General features: G+C 38.8%; 1 protein-coding gene across 2 annotated transcripts in view; it reads right to left on the bottom strand.

The window, feature by feature from the left end:
- Positions 1-20,305, bottom strand: part of CTNNAL1 (catenin alpha like 1) — a 58,043-nt gene that overhangs the window by 16,057 nt on the left and 21,681 nt on the right. For both annotated transcript variants that reach the window (XM_042048859.1, XM_042048860.1), the window contains exons 3-9: positions 14,043-14,230; positions 9,303-9,422; positions 7,065-7,154; positions 6,593-6,763; positions 5,357-5,557; positions 3,395-3,481; positions 213-371 (exon numbers count right to left, since the gene is read on the bottom strand). In XM_042048859.1, the coding sequence (XP_041904793.1) occupies positions 213-371; positions 3,395-3,481; positions 5,357-5,557; positions 6,593-6,763; positions 7,065-7,154; positions 9,303-9,422; positions 14,043-14,230 (1,016 nt within the window). The remainder of the gene's footprint in view (positions 1-212; positions 372-3,394; positions 3,482-5,356; positions 5,558-6,592; positions 6,764-7,064; positions 7,155-9,302; positions 9,423-14,042; positions 14,231-20,305) is intronic.

Genomic DNA, 20,305 nt, shown 5'->3' with positions numbered 1-20,305 from the left:
ACAAATGTATATCCTTTCTACAACGCCTGCATGCCACAGTGACACCTCTGGCTCAGACCCTGCCAAGAACAATACAAAATTCAACAGCATACATGGAAAATAAAATAAAATTACAAAGCCACAGACCAAAGCCTTCCTAAAGAACAGATTTATGCAAATCCAGCCACTCATGTTCTAAGTGTCGTACACAATAAAAGCAGCTGTGAACTCACCTCAACAAGCTGTTCTTTCTGCTCTGATAGCTTGCAAGTATATTCTGCTACAGCTTCAAGATTTCCTTCTACTCCTGTGATTTTTAATGCTTTGAGAACCATATGATCTGTATGGTATTTTAGAAGATCTGCTGCCAGAGATGTTGCTGCACTGTGGACCTTGAATAGCATTAAAAGGAGGAGAGATAAACCATAGAAAGAAAAAAAAATCTATCCAGTACCAAGTCAAACAAGCTTAACAGACAGACTGATTTTTCAAGATGCAAAAAGTTTACTGCCATGAAAGCTCACATAGAGCTTGCTTATCATCTGGGGTTTTATTTCTTCAATTATTATTCAAAGTATAAAGATAAAATCCACTACAATATAAAAAAAAAAAAGGCAAAAAGCCCCCACAAACAAGAAAAATCAACTCCACAACCAAATATGGGGAGAAACAAAAGAGCAGCTGGGTAAAACGAAGCCATGAATTATCACACCACTGCTTTCTGATTATGTTACAGCTGGGGAAAAACCAGGTGCATGAATCTGTGGGTCACCAAGTTCAGCATAAGCAAAGCACAATGGCCACTCCACTTCTTGTTAAGAACACACATTAAACTGTGTGAATCAGACTGAAGCCACACAAATCTGAATTTATAATATATTAGAAATTAGAATTATCAGTGATGCAAAGAAAAGCTTGAATATAGTTGGCTTGTGACACAGCCTTAGGAAGGTAAAATGCACCTTTTCTACAAGGAGATGGGTCTTGAAGAAGTCTCAAACAGTCTCCCTACACTCCCAATAAGCAAGGAGAAGTTTCTTGTTTAAACACACCCCTAAATGCAGGCACACACTCAGACATTGTGCTGTGAAGGGCTCTGGTTGCCAACAGCTACCAGTGACAGCTGACGCTAGTTCTAGTAACTAGTCAGTAGGTTTACCTGCACCCTGCAATCAGCCCCATCTTAAGAACATTGGTAAAACCAAAATAGCAACCTCTTTAGAAACAGCAGAGTATGCTCATAAGACTATTACGAGTCTTGTAATACTGCACTCACTTTGCTAGAAATACACTGACCACAGAACAAACTTAAGTGTTCAAGAGAAAGTATTTTTCCAGCTCTTACAAATGCAATGAGCTTGGAACTGACTCTGTAGAGAAGAGTGTTTACTGGAATGGTATGTTGGGGTTTTTATTCCACTGGACTCCATTTTTACTCCTGTCCTCTGGCAGTACTTCCTGTTCTTCTGGATTTGTTTTTTAATTTCACAAAAGACAAGACAACTGAATTATTGCCTCAAAATTTGTTGCAATTGTTTTTGAGGGGGAAAAACCAGCTATGACAACCTTTACAAACTATTTATATAATGTTGCTCACATGGCATTAAATATTAGCACAAATCACTAATCCCAGAAATGAAGTCAGCTCTGAAGAAAGGATATCTGAAAGGCTTGTAATGTTGGAGCAGGAACTGGCAATCCTCATTTATATGTAGACTACACAGAGATTACCTTTTCATTAGAGATTCTTTTCATCCTGATCCAAAACAGAAATATACTTCTACTTAATGCTGTCTCTGATCATTAGCAGGAAATTAGTCTCAAGAAAGGAATATAACTTTTGTTTCTTCTATGAAAGGACAGATAGGTGAGAACTACTTCAACAAGGCTGTCTTTTGTTCTCAGTCACTCAGGCTCTCAAAAAAATTTTAATTAGAGTCACCATATCTGAATTTTACCAGTAGAAATCCTGGTCGCTGACTGGTACACTGCAGCCCCCCAAGTCAGACTGACAGGACAGCCCTCAGCCATGTACAGAAGGCATGGCCACTCTGGGATCAATTCAATCACTACACAGAGAACAACAAAAACGACATAATTCTCTGAACTTACTTCTAAGAAAGTGAATCCTTTCTTTCACACACCATATTCCAGCCCCCTGTGGCTTTATGGTCTACGCAATTACATAGTTACATCCTAATTTGACTGGGAACTCCTCCACCTCATTCAGCACCTGGAGACAATGCTACTCAAAAGGGATAATCTTACAGTTAAAGCAGCTGAATGCCACTTTGGAAAAGCTCTGCTACTCATTTCCTACATAATGGTGACCAAATTACAAACCAGCACATAATCAAGGTCCAAAAACTGTGTATCCTCCACTTTCTGGAGCCAAACACTCTGCCTGAAAGCAGAAGTGCAACTGAACTGAAACAGATTGAAAGCACTGTTCAAATCTTCAGGACAGCTGCAAGAACTACAGTCCAGAAGACAAAATTTCTCATTTTCCCATGGTAAAAAAGAGGAGCATGATTTTTTGAGCAGTTGAGGTTTTCCAGTTACAGCAGCTGACAGCTCAGCCTAAGCGAGTTCACCACACTTCTTTAACATCTTTGCACTGCTCTGCGTTGAAACTCTCACTGTTCTTAATCTTCATTTTCCATCTGTTTAAAAGAACAGCACTTTGAAGCAGTTGAAAAGATAGCTGAGTAATGTGCAAATATTCAGGAAGCTGCCAGAAATCAGATTCTGTATTTGCTTCAATTCTGTGGAACAGACAAGGCAGCAATGCTATCCTTAATAGGAAGGGTGAATACCCTGAGCAGCAAGTGCAGTCCATCCCATGTATCAAATGAGGCAGCTATTCCATGTGTGTATGCAAGCTGACCTCAGCATACTTGCACTTAGGAAAAGAATAATGATTTACCACAGACACAAACACAGCTGCCAACTGCTGTGAAGAAAATCCTGAGCATAAGGCACTGTCATGGCATATTTCTGCTAAGGAAATCAATAGGACAGGTTAAGTACAAATAAACTACAAATGTAATTTATTAATTTGGGCACGCACTACAAGAAAATGTATTTACAAACAGTGATGTATGCATCCCCAAGGGAAGTTTGCCTTTACATTTAAATTAATGATTACATACTTCCAAATTAACAATTACATACATAGTACTTACTTCCAAACACCTCTTTTTTGTGGGTTAGCAATGAGCCTATGCATCTAGCAGATTTCTAATCAGTAAGGACAAAGACGATACTAGCTCCTTGATGTAATTCTGATATGGTTACTCTTGTCTACAAATAGACTTTCGTCTTTTTGGGCACAGGATCCCATTTTACAACTTCACGTATGAAAAGTGAGAAATTCAAACTGTTGTTCAGGTAATCTTGCTTAAGCTGCACTTACCTCTCTTTTAAGTTCATTCATGCACTGGCATGTTTTTAAAATGGCTACTTCCAAGTCTTCCATGAGATCCTTTGTCTTTTGGTTTTGCTACAAACCAAAGAAAGAAACCAACAAGACATTACACAAATAACCCAGCAAACCCCACACATGCATTCACATCATGTGTCATTAGCCCAAAAAGCTTTAGAAGACAGCCTTTTCTTTCCAGATGAAATGCTTTCACTTGAGCAGCCTGTGTATATTCTACTTGAAAAATTCTTTTATAGAAACATTTATCACCAAATTAAATCTAAAACCAATAGCGATGCAATCTAATTGACTGCTTCTGTTCAACAGGAATTTATTTCTACACCTCACTGAACTTTTTTCAGGAAAAGGGTTTCCTTCAGCTTGACAACTGCCAGAAATCTTCTGCCTGACCATCCTAAAGTAAAACAAGCACTTAAGGCTTTTTTTTTTATATATATAAACATCCTTTAAAAATAAAGTGGTACCTAAAATGTTATACCAAACAAACTGAATTATGGAATTGTTCTTCAGAACATTCACCTTGCAATGAAGCTGTTGAGCTGCAATCAAAAATCCACCTCACTGAGCTGTTACTATTTTATCTGCTGCTATGTCTTTAGTCACAGCTAGGCTGGGTTATTTATTAATGAAAATACTTAATGCATAAGCACGCATGTGCACACAGAAGTATTTTCACAGATCATATATATGCATAATCTTGTACTAGGCTCTCATTTCTACCACTTGAAATGTAGCCCGTAAATTATTTAGAGGTGATTATTTTCCACCAGTAATAGAGCTTGGAAATACGCAAGTGTCCTGGTTTTGGCTGGGATAGAATTCATTTTCTTTATAAATCTGGCATACTGCTGCTTTGGATTTGTGATAAAAGCAGTGCTGACAACATGGTGTTAGTTATTGCTGAGCAGTGTTTACCCAGCTGCCTATGAGGGCTAACCACCAACACCAAACTAACACAAGCTAAGGTTTAGTTTTCCTACAGCTAAAGGGAGTCTATGCAATTAATATTCTATATGTGTCTTGTTTGTTGTAACAATATTCTGTGTTATCAGGAAGATTTATATGGCCTTCAAACTGCACTACTGCATTAAAAACACCTGACTGCAGTACCTGATTCAAAGAGGGGGAAAAGGAACAAAAATGCTTTCTCATAAGAAATACACTCAGTTAAGTAAATATCCTATACTAGGACACATCTGCCGTATTTCAGAGTGTTGATAAGATTTTGTGCTATACATCTCCCCAGGAGCAAGACTGAAAGCAAGTCGGCATCAAAACCAGAATCAGCATTTTCCATCTCTGCTTTCACTTCCCCTGTTGCATGTATCTTCTATCATTTTCAAGGAAAAAGTAAACAAATGACAGAGGCAGGCTTAATATGCTTCTTCTCTAAAAGCTACCATCATTTAAATAACATAAAAAAGGACAAACAAAAATAGCCTGGTCTTATTGTTTCTCTCCTTCTCCATAATATTCAAAAAACAGTCAATTTTTCAGAATGCTTCCCTTTCCAACAGTTTAACTGTTTTCAATATCCTGTTGAAAACAAGAAACAAATCTGTGGTCCCTGCTATGGGATCAAGACAATTGAATTCTCTGAACTACTCCACCAAAAGACCTCACTGTTTAAGACTGTGCAATGATACTTCTGTTAACTGCCTTGTTTCCACTCACATCTTCATTAAAATTAGTCTACTACCATCAGCAGCCTAATTTAGCCATCAGAGAATCAATGAAACAATACCACTGGGGTAGGGGAAGGACAGAACATATGGAAGCTGCAGAAGCACAGAACAAACTGTAGCTTCCTTGATCAGCTCCCACTGTGAGGAATACACTCAGTTCTCTCTTCCTAGACCAGAAGAAAGACTGCATTAAAAATTTCTTTTCAAAGTAGAGGTGAAAAGATTTACTTTGCTAAAAAGCTCTTACAGCTTGCATCCACACTGAAACCAGCTGCTCTAGTTCCATTTTAGCCTGTTTAGACAGCTCCAAAATGTGTTCTCTGTGCTCATGACTGGTATAGGCAGAGTCTGTGAAGTCTTCTGTATGTTCCAGGATAACCTCCAGCATTGTTGAAAGGTTCTCTTTTGAGAGAAAATAAAGATTCTCACGGAGACCTTCCACCTTGTTCTGAAAAAGAAGCACATCAGTTCCTTGAGAATTTATATGATTTGGTTGTGACACAAATGCAGAAAGCAGATCCATCATTTTACATTTTGTTTTTCTCCTTAGTGCTTTTTAAAATTATTCTCTGATTTTCCAAGTAATCAACAATTTTCTTGTGTCCAGACCGGCAGTACGGGACCTTTTTTTTTAAAGTGATAATGAAATCAGTAGGTTACTCCCCCCTTATCAGGAGTAACAGCAGATTGTTCTATTGCTAAACATCATTGTTCTATTGCTGTCAATAAAAAGTTTCTAAGTTCAGTAAGGTTCAGAAATTAAATAAGTTTTCCAATTTTGTTTGATCCTTCCACATCCATATAATCCATTTTGAGCAGTTTTCTAAAAATGTGTACGTAGCAAATTTAATACTTTGGGGCATTCTCAGAAAATTTCAGTGGAAATTTAAAGGGGGGAAATAGATAAACAAATAAATTGAATCAAAGTGACAGGCTCAAAAGCAGTAAGCCATGGTTGCTGATTAACTGTTCTTAATGGAGTATGAAATTTAGAGAAGCCTTTATGAGGAAAAAAGTCAACTGAGCTACAGGATACAATTTCAATTCAGAACATTTCTTTTGAATGAAAGTTTGCTCTTTTAAATGTTTGTGTGCATATTTTTGCATGCAGTTTTAAAAACACTAACAATTACAAAGCAAGAATTCTCAAACAACAACTATTTTATTGAAGGTCTAATCAGAACCTGATACTTCAGTTTATTCAATGTCAAGGCATCACCTCAACAAAACGTTAGAGTTCTGAATGCGTGCTGATTCAGAAGGAGATGGCAAGTATCAGGAGGTGCATTTTGGCAACGACTATTAAATTAAATTATAGTCACCTCTTGTCAGATTCTGTAACGTTTTGGAACAGTTATTTAAGTCAACGCTGCTGAAGAGATGCAGCTCTGTGATTTCAAATCTAAACCCACTTTTTTTTTCCAAAATCCTAGTTAAGAGGGACTTTATTGGCTGTAGAAAACAGTACTATTTCTACTCTTACCTTGAATTCTTTGATGCCAGAATATATGCTGATGGGGGCCATTTCATTTTCTCCATTTGGTCTAGAGTCAGTTACAATTTCTATTACCTGTTCCAAAGCTAGTCTCATCCGATGAAAAACTCCATCTTTGTTAATACGAGCAGATTCACAGTCTGGGTGCCTCAGACAAGTCTTTTTAAAGAAAGTAAAGTAACTATTATGAAAGAGTATATGCAGTATATTGAAATGAATGCTTCCTGCTAAGGCAAGTCTAAAGAATGTGTTAGAATATGGTGAATTCTTTCAGTTAAACTGCTGTTAAGTAGAATTCACACCATTACTCAGAATATAAAGATCTTCTTTCCTTATTCTTTACACTTATACCCTTCTTCAGCATGAACTCTAAAGTGGGGCTGAGAGAGGAGAGTCAGCTCTCCTGGCAGATGTCATGCTTTGTGATTTAGCCAAGTTGTGTAGGGGTGCACATACTCACCTTTGAAGCAGTCAGGAGCATCATAGTGCACTTCTCAAGAACAGCCCTAGATGCAGCCATTCTAGCCTTTTTCTTCTCATCCTTCAAATCCTAAACACCAAAAGGAAAAAAAAAACCCAGACCCAAATATTACACAGTATCTAAAATATTAACTGCTTGTGAGACCAGAAAAAGGAAACTCTCTTGCAGGTGAATGGGTTGTGAGAAAGCTTCCTAATTTCTGACAACTGCTATTTTCAGCCTAACTCATGATCTAGAACTTACTTTTCAGAAAGATTTTAGTTTATGCATTTATTCTTGGCTCTATTCAATTCAGATTTCAAAGAAGGAAGATCTCCGAGATACAGAGCATGTTATGTAAACTGTTGCTAATTTTGATACCTTTATCATAGAGCATTATTCATAAAACAGAAAAATGAGGTGAAAAGAACAGCCGACAAGAAATATTTTCTGAAATGGAGGGGAGGGTAAGGTAGAGACAGAGAACACCTGCTTTTCATTGTACTGCAGTGGAGGAAATGTAAACTAAATCTTTTTTCTACTTGAGTGTTATATTTGCTACATACCAGTAATAAAGAAAGCCTTAACAGGCTGAAAAAGCAATTCCTCTGTATTTCTCTGCTTTGAGTACAGAAACTTATGAAGAACTTTCCAGGGAAAACTGAACTATACCCCCAGCAAAGTTCATCAAAAGAGGAAGAATGCAGAGAATCCCTCAACATGCAAGGGGGTCTAACAACGGGAAGAACTTAGAAAGCTACAACTATGATCTTCTCACTGCTCCCAAAGACAGCTGAGTGCTATCTGAGTGTTAAACAGGCAACTGAATGGGACCATCTGAAGGTTTACAGGATGTAATTAATCCTAATATACCCTAGATTAACAAAAACACACAGATAAATCACGTCAGCAGGCTGCTTTGACATTTTTATAATGTTTGTATTTAGCAACTACAGAAAATCTTTAAGATCAAAATCACATTAAAAAAACCCCAAGCCAACAAAACAACTGCACAAGAAAACAGTTAATTTCTGAAATTCTGACATTACACTCTGATAAATCTGATGGCACTCAAGAATTTACGGCATACTTAAAAATCCTATGAGGGATGTTTCCTCCCTATAAAACTAGTAGTGCCACATAGCAGCCTACACACTGTAAACTGAGTGTATCAAGAAAGTCCTGAGACAATTGAAAAAGTGGCAATGTAGCACTCTTTCCAAAGGAGTCAAGTAGGCAAGGAAGGGAGAGCAAAAGACCACTTAACACTGAAAATCCAAAATAGTTGAAAAGAGTACCACTTCCTAATAAGGCATGTTTCCCTTTCACAGGAACAACTGCTTCAGGAAAAAATACTTCAGGGAAAAACAAGGAGAGTTCACTTTCAAGCAGGTATTTCCTTTAATTTTAAGTAGCTTTCCCAGTAATGGTTCTTTGACACCAAGCACACACACATCAACAGTAAAAGGAAACACAGGATGTTGGCCAATTTGTTTATACAAACTGAATTCTGAGTTTTGCTAGATATTAGAGACTCTGTGTATTTATATCGAATCCTGGTTTACCTCTGAACAGAGGACTGGATTATCAAGGGAAAGCAACTAGAGTTCACAGCAGAAGTCTTAAACCTCAGCAAATCCTTTAATATACATGGAAGTAGCAGGAAAAAAAGCTTTTGGTATGAATGACAGGCTTTGAAATCGTAGCTGCATGTGAGAACTAAAACTCATAATAAGAACATAAGAAGGTTTCGACCAAAACCTAGAAAAATATTCCATAATAATAGTAATAAAAAATCAAACGCTAACAAGCCACCAAGCAGATGCTTTATTAGAATCTAAAGATTTCATGTTTGGAGTTTTCTGAAACAATGAAGTCCTTTCACTATGTGCAAACATCAAATAGTTCTGTCAAGTAACAACAGACAAACTCTCTACTAGAGTAACGAGCCAGAAAAGTTAGAGCCAAAAGACAGTGACTGAAGCCAAAGAAGAATGCAAATAACACACACCCAGGCTTCTGGAAGGTCAGGTCAAATAATGCAGAGATATTTCTCAGGCTGAGCTTTAAGACCAAAAGATGTGTTTTGGGTGGAGCAAGGAGAGGGTAGGTTCCAGAGACAGGATACCAGCAACTGTTTTGTTTTCTTTTATCACCCCAGAAAAACCTGTATCTTCCTGATAATAAGATGAAGATGATACTGTGCAACATCTCTCACAACCTTTTATTAATACTTACATTTTGCCGATCTCCAGTTAAATGGGCAAACTCCACCATTTCATTTCCAAACTGGCTGAATATTTGTACAAACTCCTGGAAACTACTGACTTTTTCTAGTTGTTCCATTGTTGCAAGAACCTGCAAGATAGGAGAAAATACTGTAGATTATCAAGATGCTAAAAAAACCCATTATCATTGAACTAGGAGTACTATTATTTACAGATGCTTCTAAGTTGTGTCATTTAAAATGTATATATTTTGTTAGTATTTAAGTATTAGTAACAGCTGGAAATCAAATGTAAATTATCATGCTTCATTCAAAATGAGTCATTTGTTGTCAGCACTCAAAAAACACTTTCCTTGCTCCTTACAGTATTAAGAGTAACAATATTAATGAATTCAGTTTCCAGATTCAGGAAAAAATGTGGTTTTAAATTTAATATGGCAGTAACAAGTGCAGATCATATTCCTGTGTTATATCCCTGTGTTGTAACTCTATTTCAGACGCATAACTTTTAAAGTCTAAAATCACTGTTGTGCAGACAGGTGTTTCAGTGGCTCTGTACATTAAAAAAAAAGGCAAAAGAATTAAACAAAACTAAACACAAAAGTTAGAAATAAGTTAATACACAGTTTTATACTTCCCATAACAACCTACTCTAACACTGGAGATTTTTATTAGTTGCATATAAAACAAAGAACTAAATATACGCAAGTTGTATCAAACTCTTACTCAAGATACATTAAAGCATGTAAAGTCAGCATTTTTTAAAACATTCAGCAAATACTATCATAGAGCTTATAAATTACTGATTACTGAAGGTATCCTGTGAAGTCACTACATTATGGATTATAACAGAGATTAACATCTGCTTTTTTCAGGTTAGACATATACTTGCTAATCTCAAAGGGATCTTTCAAATCCACTAAATGTCTTCAGAAGGGAAAATACTAAAAGCAGTTCTTTATTGTCGTTCAGACTGGAGATAAGACACCACATGAAAATTTAACAGACTGTATTTGAAAGGGAGAAACTTCAACTTATTTTTCCTTTTCTATGCCAAAAATACCTTCCCCTCAACTACAAAAGCAGTGTACACACCTGATTATGACAAACTCCCCCTTCCCAGCAACCTTGGCAAACTCTCCTAGAAGCACCCATTTGTTTGTGATAGAGCAGCTGTTCAATCTCAGTTGTAAACTAAGTAAAGCAAATGTTCCACTAAACCCTGTGACTGCTGTGGAACTGACTGTTTATCAAGCAATATTAGACTGCAGCATCTGCCTGAGTATATTATGTTGGGCAGCCAGTTCCACAAAGGCTGTAGAAACAAGGACTTTCCTGACTGGGATGTTGATGCATGAGAAAGGCTGGAGTATGAAGGACTTGGAAGGAAGATGCACAAATATGTGAAAACAGCAGTATGAGAGTGGAAGAAGGAGAGAACCACAGGACTGGGAAAGTGAAGGTGTAGAAAAGTTAATGTGGATAAAAGAGGAAAACATACAAGCTAAGGTTCCACTTTCTCTTCTAAGAATAGATAAAAAACCCTATTAATTATGCTCAACCATTCTTGGTTTAAGCAAGTGTAGCACTTTATGAGTATGACCTTGCTTTCAAACAACTCTGTTAAAGTTTTCTGTGTTTCTCTCATTACAAATTTCTTGTCAAATAAAAATTTCAGTGAAAGCACATGCCTTTCCATTACATTGAATAATTCTAGACACCCCAGGCAAAGCTGACATTCCAAGAAACTGTACAGACAGATCTAAATTTATCTAAAGCTTATTCAAGAAGCTGTTCCAATGCAAAATACCTGTGATGTCTTCATAATTTTTCATTTTAAAACTTCAACAAGAAACATGCAGATAGTAATGAAAACGTACAATTTTATTTAAAAGGTTAAAAACACGTGAAAAACCCAAGGCTGTAAGTTCTTATTAATATCTAAGTTAGCACTAGATACTGCACAGCTACTGCTGCAGGATAAATGTTGCCTTGCAGACAGCAGTCGTAGGCTGACATCACTTCAGGGCACATCCATATTTTGATCCAAAACAAACAGTGCAGCAACTCCTCCACTATCTCTCACTTCCCTGCTCATTGTTCTGGCTCTCCTAACCTGACTGGTGACAGTGAGTGGAGCAAAACCTTAAGCTCACTGATGCAGTGACTAAGTCTGATGGACAATGAAACTCATGTTGTAAGGTAGGAAAGACGTGGGCAGGGACAGAAGAAAATGTATGCAATCCAAGAACACAAGGACAGCATATATGGTGCAGAGGATTTGGAAGCAGGAATCTGGATCACTGGGGATCATCAGCCAGAGGCTGGATTCTGGTATAGATCACCACTCTGGAAGACCTCAGTCACTTCCCTCATCTGTCTGAGGGATTGGATGTCCAACCGCTCATCTGTTTTTTAACCTTTGCCCTTGATTGACTCTTTATTCACATGAGGAAGATAATGACAATGAAAATAAAGATGTTCAGAAAGAGGCAGCAAAAAAAAAAAAAAAAAGGCAATAGAAGTTTAGTATTTGGGATTCAGTCTCTAAGATAAAAATGGAGCTGAGATCTTCTGGAACAGTTACCCATTTCAAGAAGCCAGAATCTTCTCCAGCTGGCAGTACTGATGATCCTCTTCCTACCTTTCCATCCCCTTTGCCACATTACACTATGCTGTCTCAGTGTATTTGTGTGCACTTCTTAAGTCCCTGCCCATATTATCCCTCTACCACAACATTTCCTACAGAAAGAACTATTTTTGCTATCCATCATAGCGGTGTCTGACACACTCTTCAGGAGTGTACTCTATAAAAATTAGGGTATATATAAATATTAGGCCTGCTTAAGACACCATAATTTGTTTAATCTGTCCTAGAGATGTGAATCGCTCTACTGATACCACAGATGGAAGCAGACTTTCCCAAACATGTGCAGTATGCACAGAAAGGAGAATGCAGTAAAACCCAAGAGACCACAAAGACTAGCTGTGTCCTGAGGTGCATCAGGCACAGCACTGACAGCAGGGCAAGGGAGGGGAAAAAAGGGGACTGAGGGGAGACTTCACTGCAGTTACAACTTCCTTGTGAGGGGGAGAGGAGGGGCAGGCACTGATCTCTTCTCTGTGGTGACCAGTGACGGGACCTGAGGGAATGGCCTGAAGTTGTGTCAGGGTAGGTTTAGGTTGGATATCAGGAAAAGGTTCTTCACCCAGAGGGTGTTCAGGCACTGGAACAGACTCCCCAGGGCAGTCTCACAGCGACAGCCTGACAGAGTTCAAGAAGTGCTGGGACAATGCTCTCAGGCACATGGTGTGACTCTTGAGGTATCCTGTGCAGGGCCAGGAGCTGGAGTTTGATGATCCTCATGGGTGCCCTCAAACTCAGGATATTCTATGATTCTGTGCCTATGGCAGTCAGAGTCAGATATACTTACTCCGGACTATGAGATTGCTTGAAATGCTTTCAAAATTAAATGCTGCACTTATGCTTACTATATTCACATCAGTGTATATATGATGACATTTTCATACATGTTTAAAATTATCAGAAGCCTAGCCTGCACCTGTAAGAGCATATCCCTCCTTATCCGTTCATGATGCATGCATTTGCACAGTTGCTCCATAGCCTAAATCTGTGGTACCACACGCCACTTTTGGAAAAGTAAATTAATTAGGATTACTGCATGGCTGCAGACAACAGCAGAAAAGCAGCAGAAGGTATTAAACGCACCACAAAGTACAAAAGAAGACCAAAGCTGCAAGTAACTTCAGCAAACTGTTATTGATAAAACTGCTGCCACCTGAATCAACCACTGGGAGAAGAAATGAGCACAAAGACAGCAGATCAGTGCTGCCAAGTCTCAAGTCAGAGAGAAGCAGGTAATTTCACTGGTTTTGAATCCTGGACTGAACTGTCTTGGATCTAGGCACTGCAAAATAGAGACCAGTCAGTCTGGAAAGTAAACTGGGACAAAGGAATAGAGACAGCATGAGGAGTCAAAAGTGGAAAGAGGGGCACTGCTCTGGATTACCAGTTCAAAACTAATGGAAAATCCCAGGCCTTATCAGGTTATCATTTTTCAAAAATGAGATTTTTCTATTTTTGTTTTAGCACATTGTGAAGAAAAAAATGGAAGGGTATCCTACAGGCAAGACAGTGAAGTCTGCACTGCATGAAATAGATTACATTTGAGGTTAAATGGGCCTTCATACATTATTTAAACCAACCAAGGAGTTTCATGCTAAGTTTCAAGACCTAAATTAAACTGCACAGAAACCTTTTAGTCTGTAAGCCTCACTTCACTAGCACAGAATTTTATGTGCATTCCTCACAGCTTTTTGCTTAGATGCCATAATGCTCTTCTTGTCTCGATCCTGACAGTACAAACATCCTGTCATTAGCAAGTAGAAGCTTTTATTGACCATTTTACCAACAGACACATTTTTCACCTCACAGCAAATTTAAAGTTAAATAAGCAGTAACACAGCATCTTCTCCAGCATACTTAGTGAATAAAGCAATACAGGTGACATAAAACGCAGAGTCACTGAGTATTATTTTAATCCTACTGACTTAGAGACATCCCCTTTCAGATACCTGGTAGGTAAACATGTGCAAGATGTGCATTCATTTTTATCTCTTTATTTTACAATTCCTTCAGAGAGACAATGAAAATATCACATCATTTACCATCACTCTTTTGCACTGACTGCAGGTATCAGTTAAACAAAACAGAGAAGAAGCACAAATACCTTGTTTCTGGAAGTTATAATCTGCTTAATAACAATCCTGTCTGCTAACACCAGCACCTTTGTGACAGAAGAAAGCAACAATCTTGCAGCTTTTACCACACCCGTTTTGTCCGTAAAGATTGTAATGTGGCTATCAGATTCAGGATGATCCAAGCTTGCCACATCTGTAAGCTGTGCAATTGTTTCACCTAGAAGAAAAAACAAAAATAAAGTAACTTTCCATACTTAGAAGAAAGTAACTTTTACCTCTGAGGGATAAGACAATTTCAGAGCTACCTACAACTCTTTATTTCATTTCACTTCCTTCGACTGACTGTTGGTGGCACCCTCTCCATATTTAAATGTGGATTATTCTTCACTTATACCTTATTCTTCCATCTGTACCATACACTAATTTTCTTAAAGTAATCTACAGATATCTGAGGGGGGGAGTGATGGGTGGAGTTGGGGAGTGGGGAGGGAGAAAACATTAATGGGTGGCGTTTTTCTGATTTTGATAGCAAAAGTCAAACCAGTGGCCACACTTGCAGGATCAATCCACTGAAAGAGTGGGATGCAGCAAGAAAGAAAGAACTACGAAGTCCCCTCCACTTTCCAAATTTCAGTCAGCATTCCCATAATTTATGGATTTCCTATTCCTGTAGAAGTCTCCAGGCATGAATAATAAAGAGATTCCAAACAGTAACTTCATAACTTCCAGGACTGAAGCATTATAGTGAGACTACTGCACTTTACATTCAAAGGAGGGCCACTAAACAGGGCACTGTCAGAGACAGGAGAGGAAAAAAAGGCAAAGAAGTGCTGATTTTCAGCTCATCACTGTCTTTTCACTCAACTTGCATTAAGTTAAATAAATAGTTAAACAGGCTTAATTGACCACTTTTATTTTTTAGGCAGTTAAAAATTCTACATCCAATGCAGCTAAGGGATTTCTTTATCTGAGAAAAACACAGACCCTATCCAATTAAATCTTCTGGAGTACCCCAGATAATAGTACAACAGACGAAAGACAGAGCAATTTGCTAGTCTATAACCAGAGAAGGGCTGCTGGGAGACTGAGCTCAGGCAAGCTCTGAGACATGATTTTTGTTAGCATGCAAGACAAGCTGATCAACCCACAACTGACCTATAGATCGTTCTTGAAGATGAAATCTAGGAGATTTGATCAAATTCCCTATGACTCACCTTCAAAACCTCAACTAAAGTAGTTCACCTAAGCAGGCAACATACTCCAAAAGCCTGATAAAGCCAGTGCTCCCATATGAAGAACCTGCACTATTCTGGTACTCCAGAAATACCACACACTATAGAACAAGGAAAGCGTGACAGCCCTTCAAACGACAGAGCTCCACATTTCATAATGTTTATGTATAGATTTCTCTGATAATTGTAATCCCTTGGGTTCTTAAGCTGCCTAAATAGGTATTACATTGTGGCAAGGAACTTCCAGTACATTTGGTGGGACCAGGCTAGGTCACAAAAGGCATGCTCCAAATAATTAGGGCATCAGTCCAATATACTGTACTCTAGTATGGTCTGAGACAGTGAATTCCACAGCTGAAGGGCCTGAAAATGAACAGAAGCAAGAGGAGTTATAAAAGTACAGCTACAATTCAAAGGGTGAGGGGCAGCCAGATGCACTACCAGTGAAGCTGTACGACAAGTCTCTGGTCAGGCAAGGAAATCATTTGCCAGCAAAACGCATTGGGCATTGCCTTCTCCACAGTCCAATTCATTTCAGTTCACATCAGTCTCTAATTGTTCACCTTTGTCAGCAGATTAATCTATTTCTTTGACCTCACAATATCTGTGCCAACATAAAATGCTGTAGAAACACACAGAGAACAATTAAAACAGATGCAAAGTTCATTTGGTAACCAAGAAAGGTTGTACATCATTATCCCATTTCGTATGCTACGGGATTCACCTTCTTGAGGATGAATCAAGTCATAGGTGAAGCAGCTAGTCATACGAAGAGATATCAGGGAACACTGAAAGACCTGCAACATCTGCCTGTCAAAAGCTCCAGTCAGCCCTAGAAACTCCAGACTTCTGGTAACAGAACCAAGGCTTCCGCCTCTGCCTGTAGATCTGCAACTACAGGAACAGGAATTAAGCCCTGGGAGTAAGCTATGAGGAACAAGACCTGTTAGGGTGAAGAAATGGAGCTAGGAAAGCTACACCCAGCTGGGTATACACCAGTCCATAAAACACATCTGAGCATGTCAGAGAAACAGTTCAGTGCTACTGTAATTCTCCTATCATGGCTGAGAGATTGTGACCATTGGGTGATATTTCCAATGACAGGAAGACAACTGTCACATCCATCTCCAAGACGGCTAACAAGAAAAAATCAGGCAATTGTGGGCTAGTCAGCCTCACATCAGCCTCCCGGATTATCACTAAAATAATCTTGGAAGTTATTACCACATGAAGCAGAAAAAGCCCATCAGGAAGAGCCAGCACAGACCCGCCAGGGTGAATAGTCCCTCACTGATCTGAATGCCTTCTATGATGAGATGATACTGTTTTTAAAAAGAGAAAGTAATGGATGCTGTGCATCTCAGCTTCAGCAAAGCCTCTGACATGATCTCCCGTAGTGTCCTGATAACTTCATCAAGAGATACGGACTAAGTGAACAAAAAGGTGGGTAGAAAATGAACCTGACTGTTGGGCTTGGGGATGCTGATAATGGGTACAAAGTTCAATGGGCAGTCAGCTTTCAGCGGTGTCCCTCTGGGACTGGGAAGAGTTATCAAAACTATTCCCTGGATGATGACTCAGCACATTCAGCAAGTGTGTGAACAATACCAAACTGGGTGAGTGTCTGATACTGTGGAGGGCAGGGCTGCTAGACAGATGGACAGGCTGAAAAAAAAAAACTATCTGATAGAAAATGTGAAGTCCAACAAGGGCAGTAATACCACATCTAGGCCAGGGTAACACCACTCAGCCCTACATGCTGAGATCAGCTGTCAACAGGGAACTTTTGTGGGCAAAGACATGGAGGGCCTGGAAGACAAAGAGTTGAACAGGAGTCAGCAATAATGGCCAGCTGCATGTGAAAGGCTGCAGATAATTCTTCCCTTCCTTTTGGCACTCGTGAGGCAGTATCTGGAGTACCATGCCCACTTCTGGGCTCCTCAGCACCTCAGCTGACATAGTGGAGCAAGTGACAGAAGGGGAGAGGTGGAAGGGAAGGAGTTTGTTGTGCCACAGGAAGAGAAGGCCAATGGCAGAGCTTTCTGTGGTCCACATCTATCCCCCTAGTGGGCAGGTGTGGAGAGACACAGACAGACCGACCCCAGTACGTACGGCAATGGAACAAGAAGCACAGAACAAGATGTAAGAAAGTACTTTTGCCACGGCAAGGGTAGTCAAACACTCTTAAGTAAGGATACAAAAAAGAAGTAAGAAATGAGAAGTGCACAAGATCTCCATTCTTGAGAGTTAAAATGGCCCTTATGACTTCAGTTATTCTGTAATATTTATTTATCCATTTAAATTTCTGTTTTTCAGCCTTCTTAATTTAGCCCTCTCTGTACTAAAACCCAAGGCAAAAATAGGAGAGAGCTATTTATTGCTTTTATTTTACTCCATGTCTTCCTTTAGGGCTACATAGTCAACTGGCAGAGAATACTGGAAATGTTATGACACTAACTCATTCCTGACATGTGCTTTTCTCTTTTAAATTAGCCCTAGTTTTAGAGAGAGAAAAAAAAAAAAAATCACAGATGGGCATCTAAAATGTGCTTCTTTAAGTTACATTCCACTACTATACTGTCACTGTAAACATTGACACAGTGCAAGAATGTTAGGCAAAATCTGCTACATGACCCTCTGCGGTGTTTTCGGATTCTATTTTGAGTCAATCAAATTACAAGGTTTATTACAAGGAAATAGTCATAACAAGTTTGAAACACTTCAGATCACTGATTATACCCTTCACAAGAGACAGATACAACATCTGTCATCCTTCAAAGCCTCTGAAGGATATGCAGTTGATTTAAAGACTCCCTACTTTTCTTAGAAACTGAGATGCTTAATGTTCTCAATCCTTTTGTGTTGAAATCCATCTTCTATGCCTAACAAAATCTCCATTTCTGAGACACAATCTAATTTATTGGCTAAAAAGAAGTATGAACAGCTTTACCAGACTCTCTGCCCTAAAGAGCAAAGGCTTTCTGCTGCCTACACCCTCAGAACATAGATTCTTTAATACAAGTCAATAGTCTTGGCTATAATTGTCCAGGAAATTTTTTTGGCTTGCTTGGGAACACCAAAGTTATTAAAAATGGCACTTGAGCAACTGCGTTCAGAAACTGAGTTCAGAGGACATTTATCCATAAGAATTTATCTGCTCAAAGGATTGTGTTACTTTGTCCAGCACTGAACAGTCCACAGAGGTAGTACTGGCACAAAAAGCCCTCCATCAGACAAGTAACCAGGAGCAAACTTGTTTGCTGTCCTGAATTTCCCATGTAAGTCTTCAGTTAGATCTCAAATGCAGGGAACAGCTGAGCCATGCCAAGGTAAATGTGAGGCTGACAGAAATGTAAACAGCCCATATCTTCACTTCTCTAGACTGAGGCTATTACTGCGTAGCAGGAAATAAAACTTACAATGCAAAAGAACTATAGTCTTTTGCTGGGATAAAATACCACAGACTATTTTTACATTCTGAGCTCCTCCTGCATACAGTGATAGGGAGAAAAAAATATTTAACCACAGCATAACTGGCAAAACAAGAAAGAGAAATTCAGACTGCACTGCTCTTCCAGCAGCTGAGATTATCGATGTGAACTTTGGCAATTTTGGCTTGTCAGCATTTTACTTGGATCTCTGAAGAGAAAACACATGCTTCACATAACAAATGGAATGATTTTAAATTAGGACATATCTGTTTGCAGCCAAGTTTACTGGAGCAATAGGAATTTTCAGTTTAAAGTTTATCCAGAACAGTTCTTCAAATCACAAGAACAATCATTCATCATCAGCGTGTTTCTAGACATTGTGACTCATTGTTGAGGGATTTTCAGAGGATTTTTTACAGCACCATGCCCAATTTCTAAGTTTCTTCTTTTCCTTTTAATCACAAATAATAGTATGAACTGCATCCCTGAAGTCTGAGGCCAGAACAGCGATTCAGCAAGACATGTAACACCAGTTAGGACAGCAAAGACAAGTTTTTCAGGACTGTGAGGTCATTTCAAAGATAAAAACCAAACACCCACCCAAGCCCCCTATTCAACTTAACAGATCAGTTTTAAGTACAGTAACCCATGTCTTGGAGTAGAGTACTGCTCCATCCTGCAGTAATCAAGACATTAGTGCTGAAGGGTTGTTGAAGGGTCATTTATTTGTCTCCACAACAGAAGTTCGAGATTGTCTCCCTGAAGCTGCAGCAAGCAGAATGTCTGTCACACTTGCAGGTTCATCCACCTGCTCAAACTGGGAAAACTTCAAGTAGAATTTCCCAAAATTCAAAAGTATTTGAAAGCAAAAACAAAACCTCACCCCACTAACAACAAAAGGAACATTTTACTAGATGTCATCTTGAAGGGTTCACTGCAGATCTAAGGACATGCATTTACTGAGGGCCACTGAAATATTACGCAAGGAATAGTACTTAGTATCTAGGAAAGTAGTTTCTAGCACAACACAGATATTCCCTTACAGCATCAGAGAATGCAACCCCCTGTTCACCTAGACAGAGTCTTCTGGGAGAAGGAGAGTGACAGCAGGCAACTCAATTATCCACACTTCACATTCAATTCACACACACAGCAACTTTGCAACAAAACCTGAATCCAGCAAAAAGGCAAGCACAATATGATTTTCGTTCTACTGAAAGGAGTCATCGGATGACTGATGTGAGTCATCTTACAGAGTGTCCTGATGAAATATGGGTTGACACCGACCTTCATTCAGACACTGAGATTTGGAATGCAGTGACCTCAATAGCATAACACTCAAATAATACTCTGCTGTTTTAACTTGGCAGCAATAAACTGTAAAGTTGTATTCCCAACACTCAGCTCTTTGTCTGTAGTAACATCATAAAAAAAACAGCAGTCAGGTAATTCCTTGTGGCAAATGATCCTCTAAAAATCAAAGCCAACACACAATTCCATTCCCTATTCGTAAGATGACAGTAATTTAAGTAAGTGACAAAATCAGGTAACAGATCAGGCCTTGAATGAACCAGCAGAGGAAGGTTAAGCAATTAAATAATAAAGTTCTTACATTATGCCTGACACTAA

The sequence above is a fragment of the Corvus kubaryi genome, unplaced genomic scaffold (assembly GCF_017639235.1).
Source record: "Corvus kubaryi isolate FWS band 111438036 unplaced genomic scaffold, C.kubaryi_AGA036_p1.0 68, whole genome shotgun sequence".
NCBI lineage: Eukaryota > Metazoa > Chordata > Aves > Passeriformes > Corvidae > Corvus > Corvus kubaryi.
The sequence above is the reverse complement of the archived record's forward strand: the minus strand, read 5'-3'. Positions and strand labels throughout refer to the sequence as shown.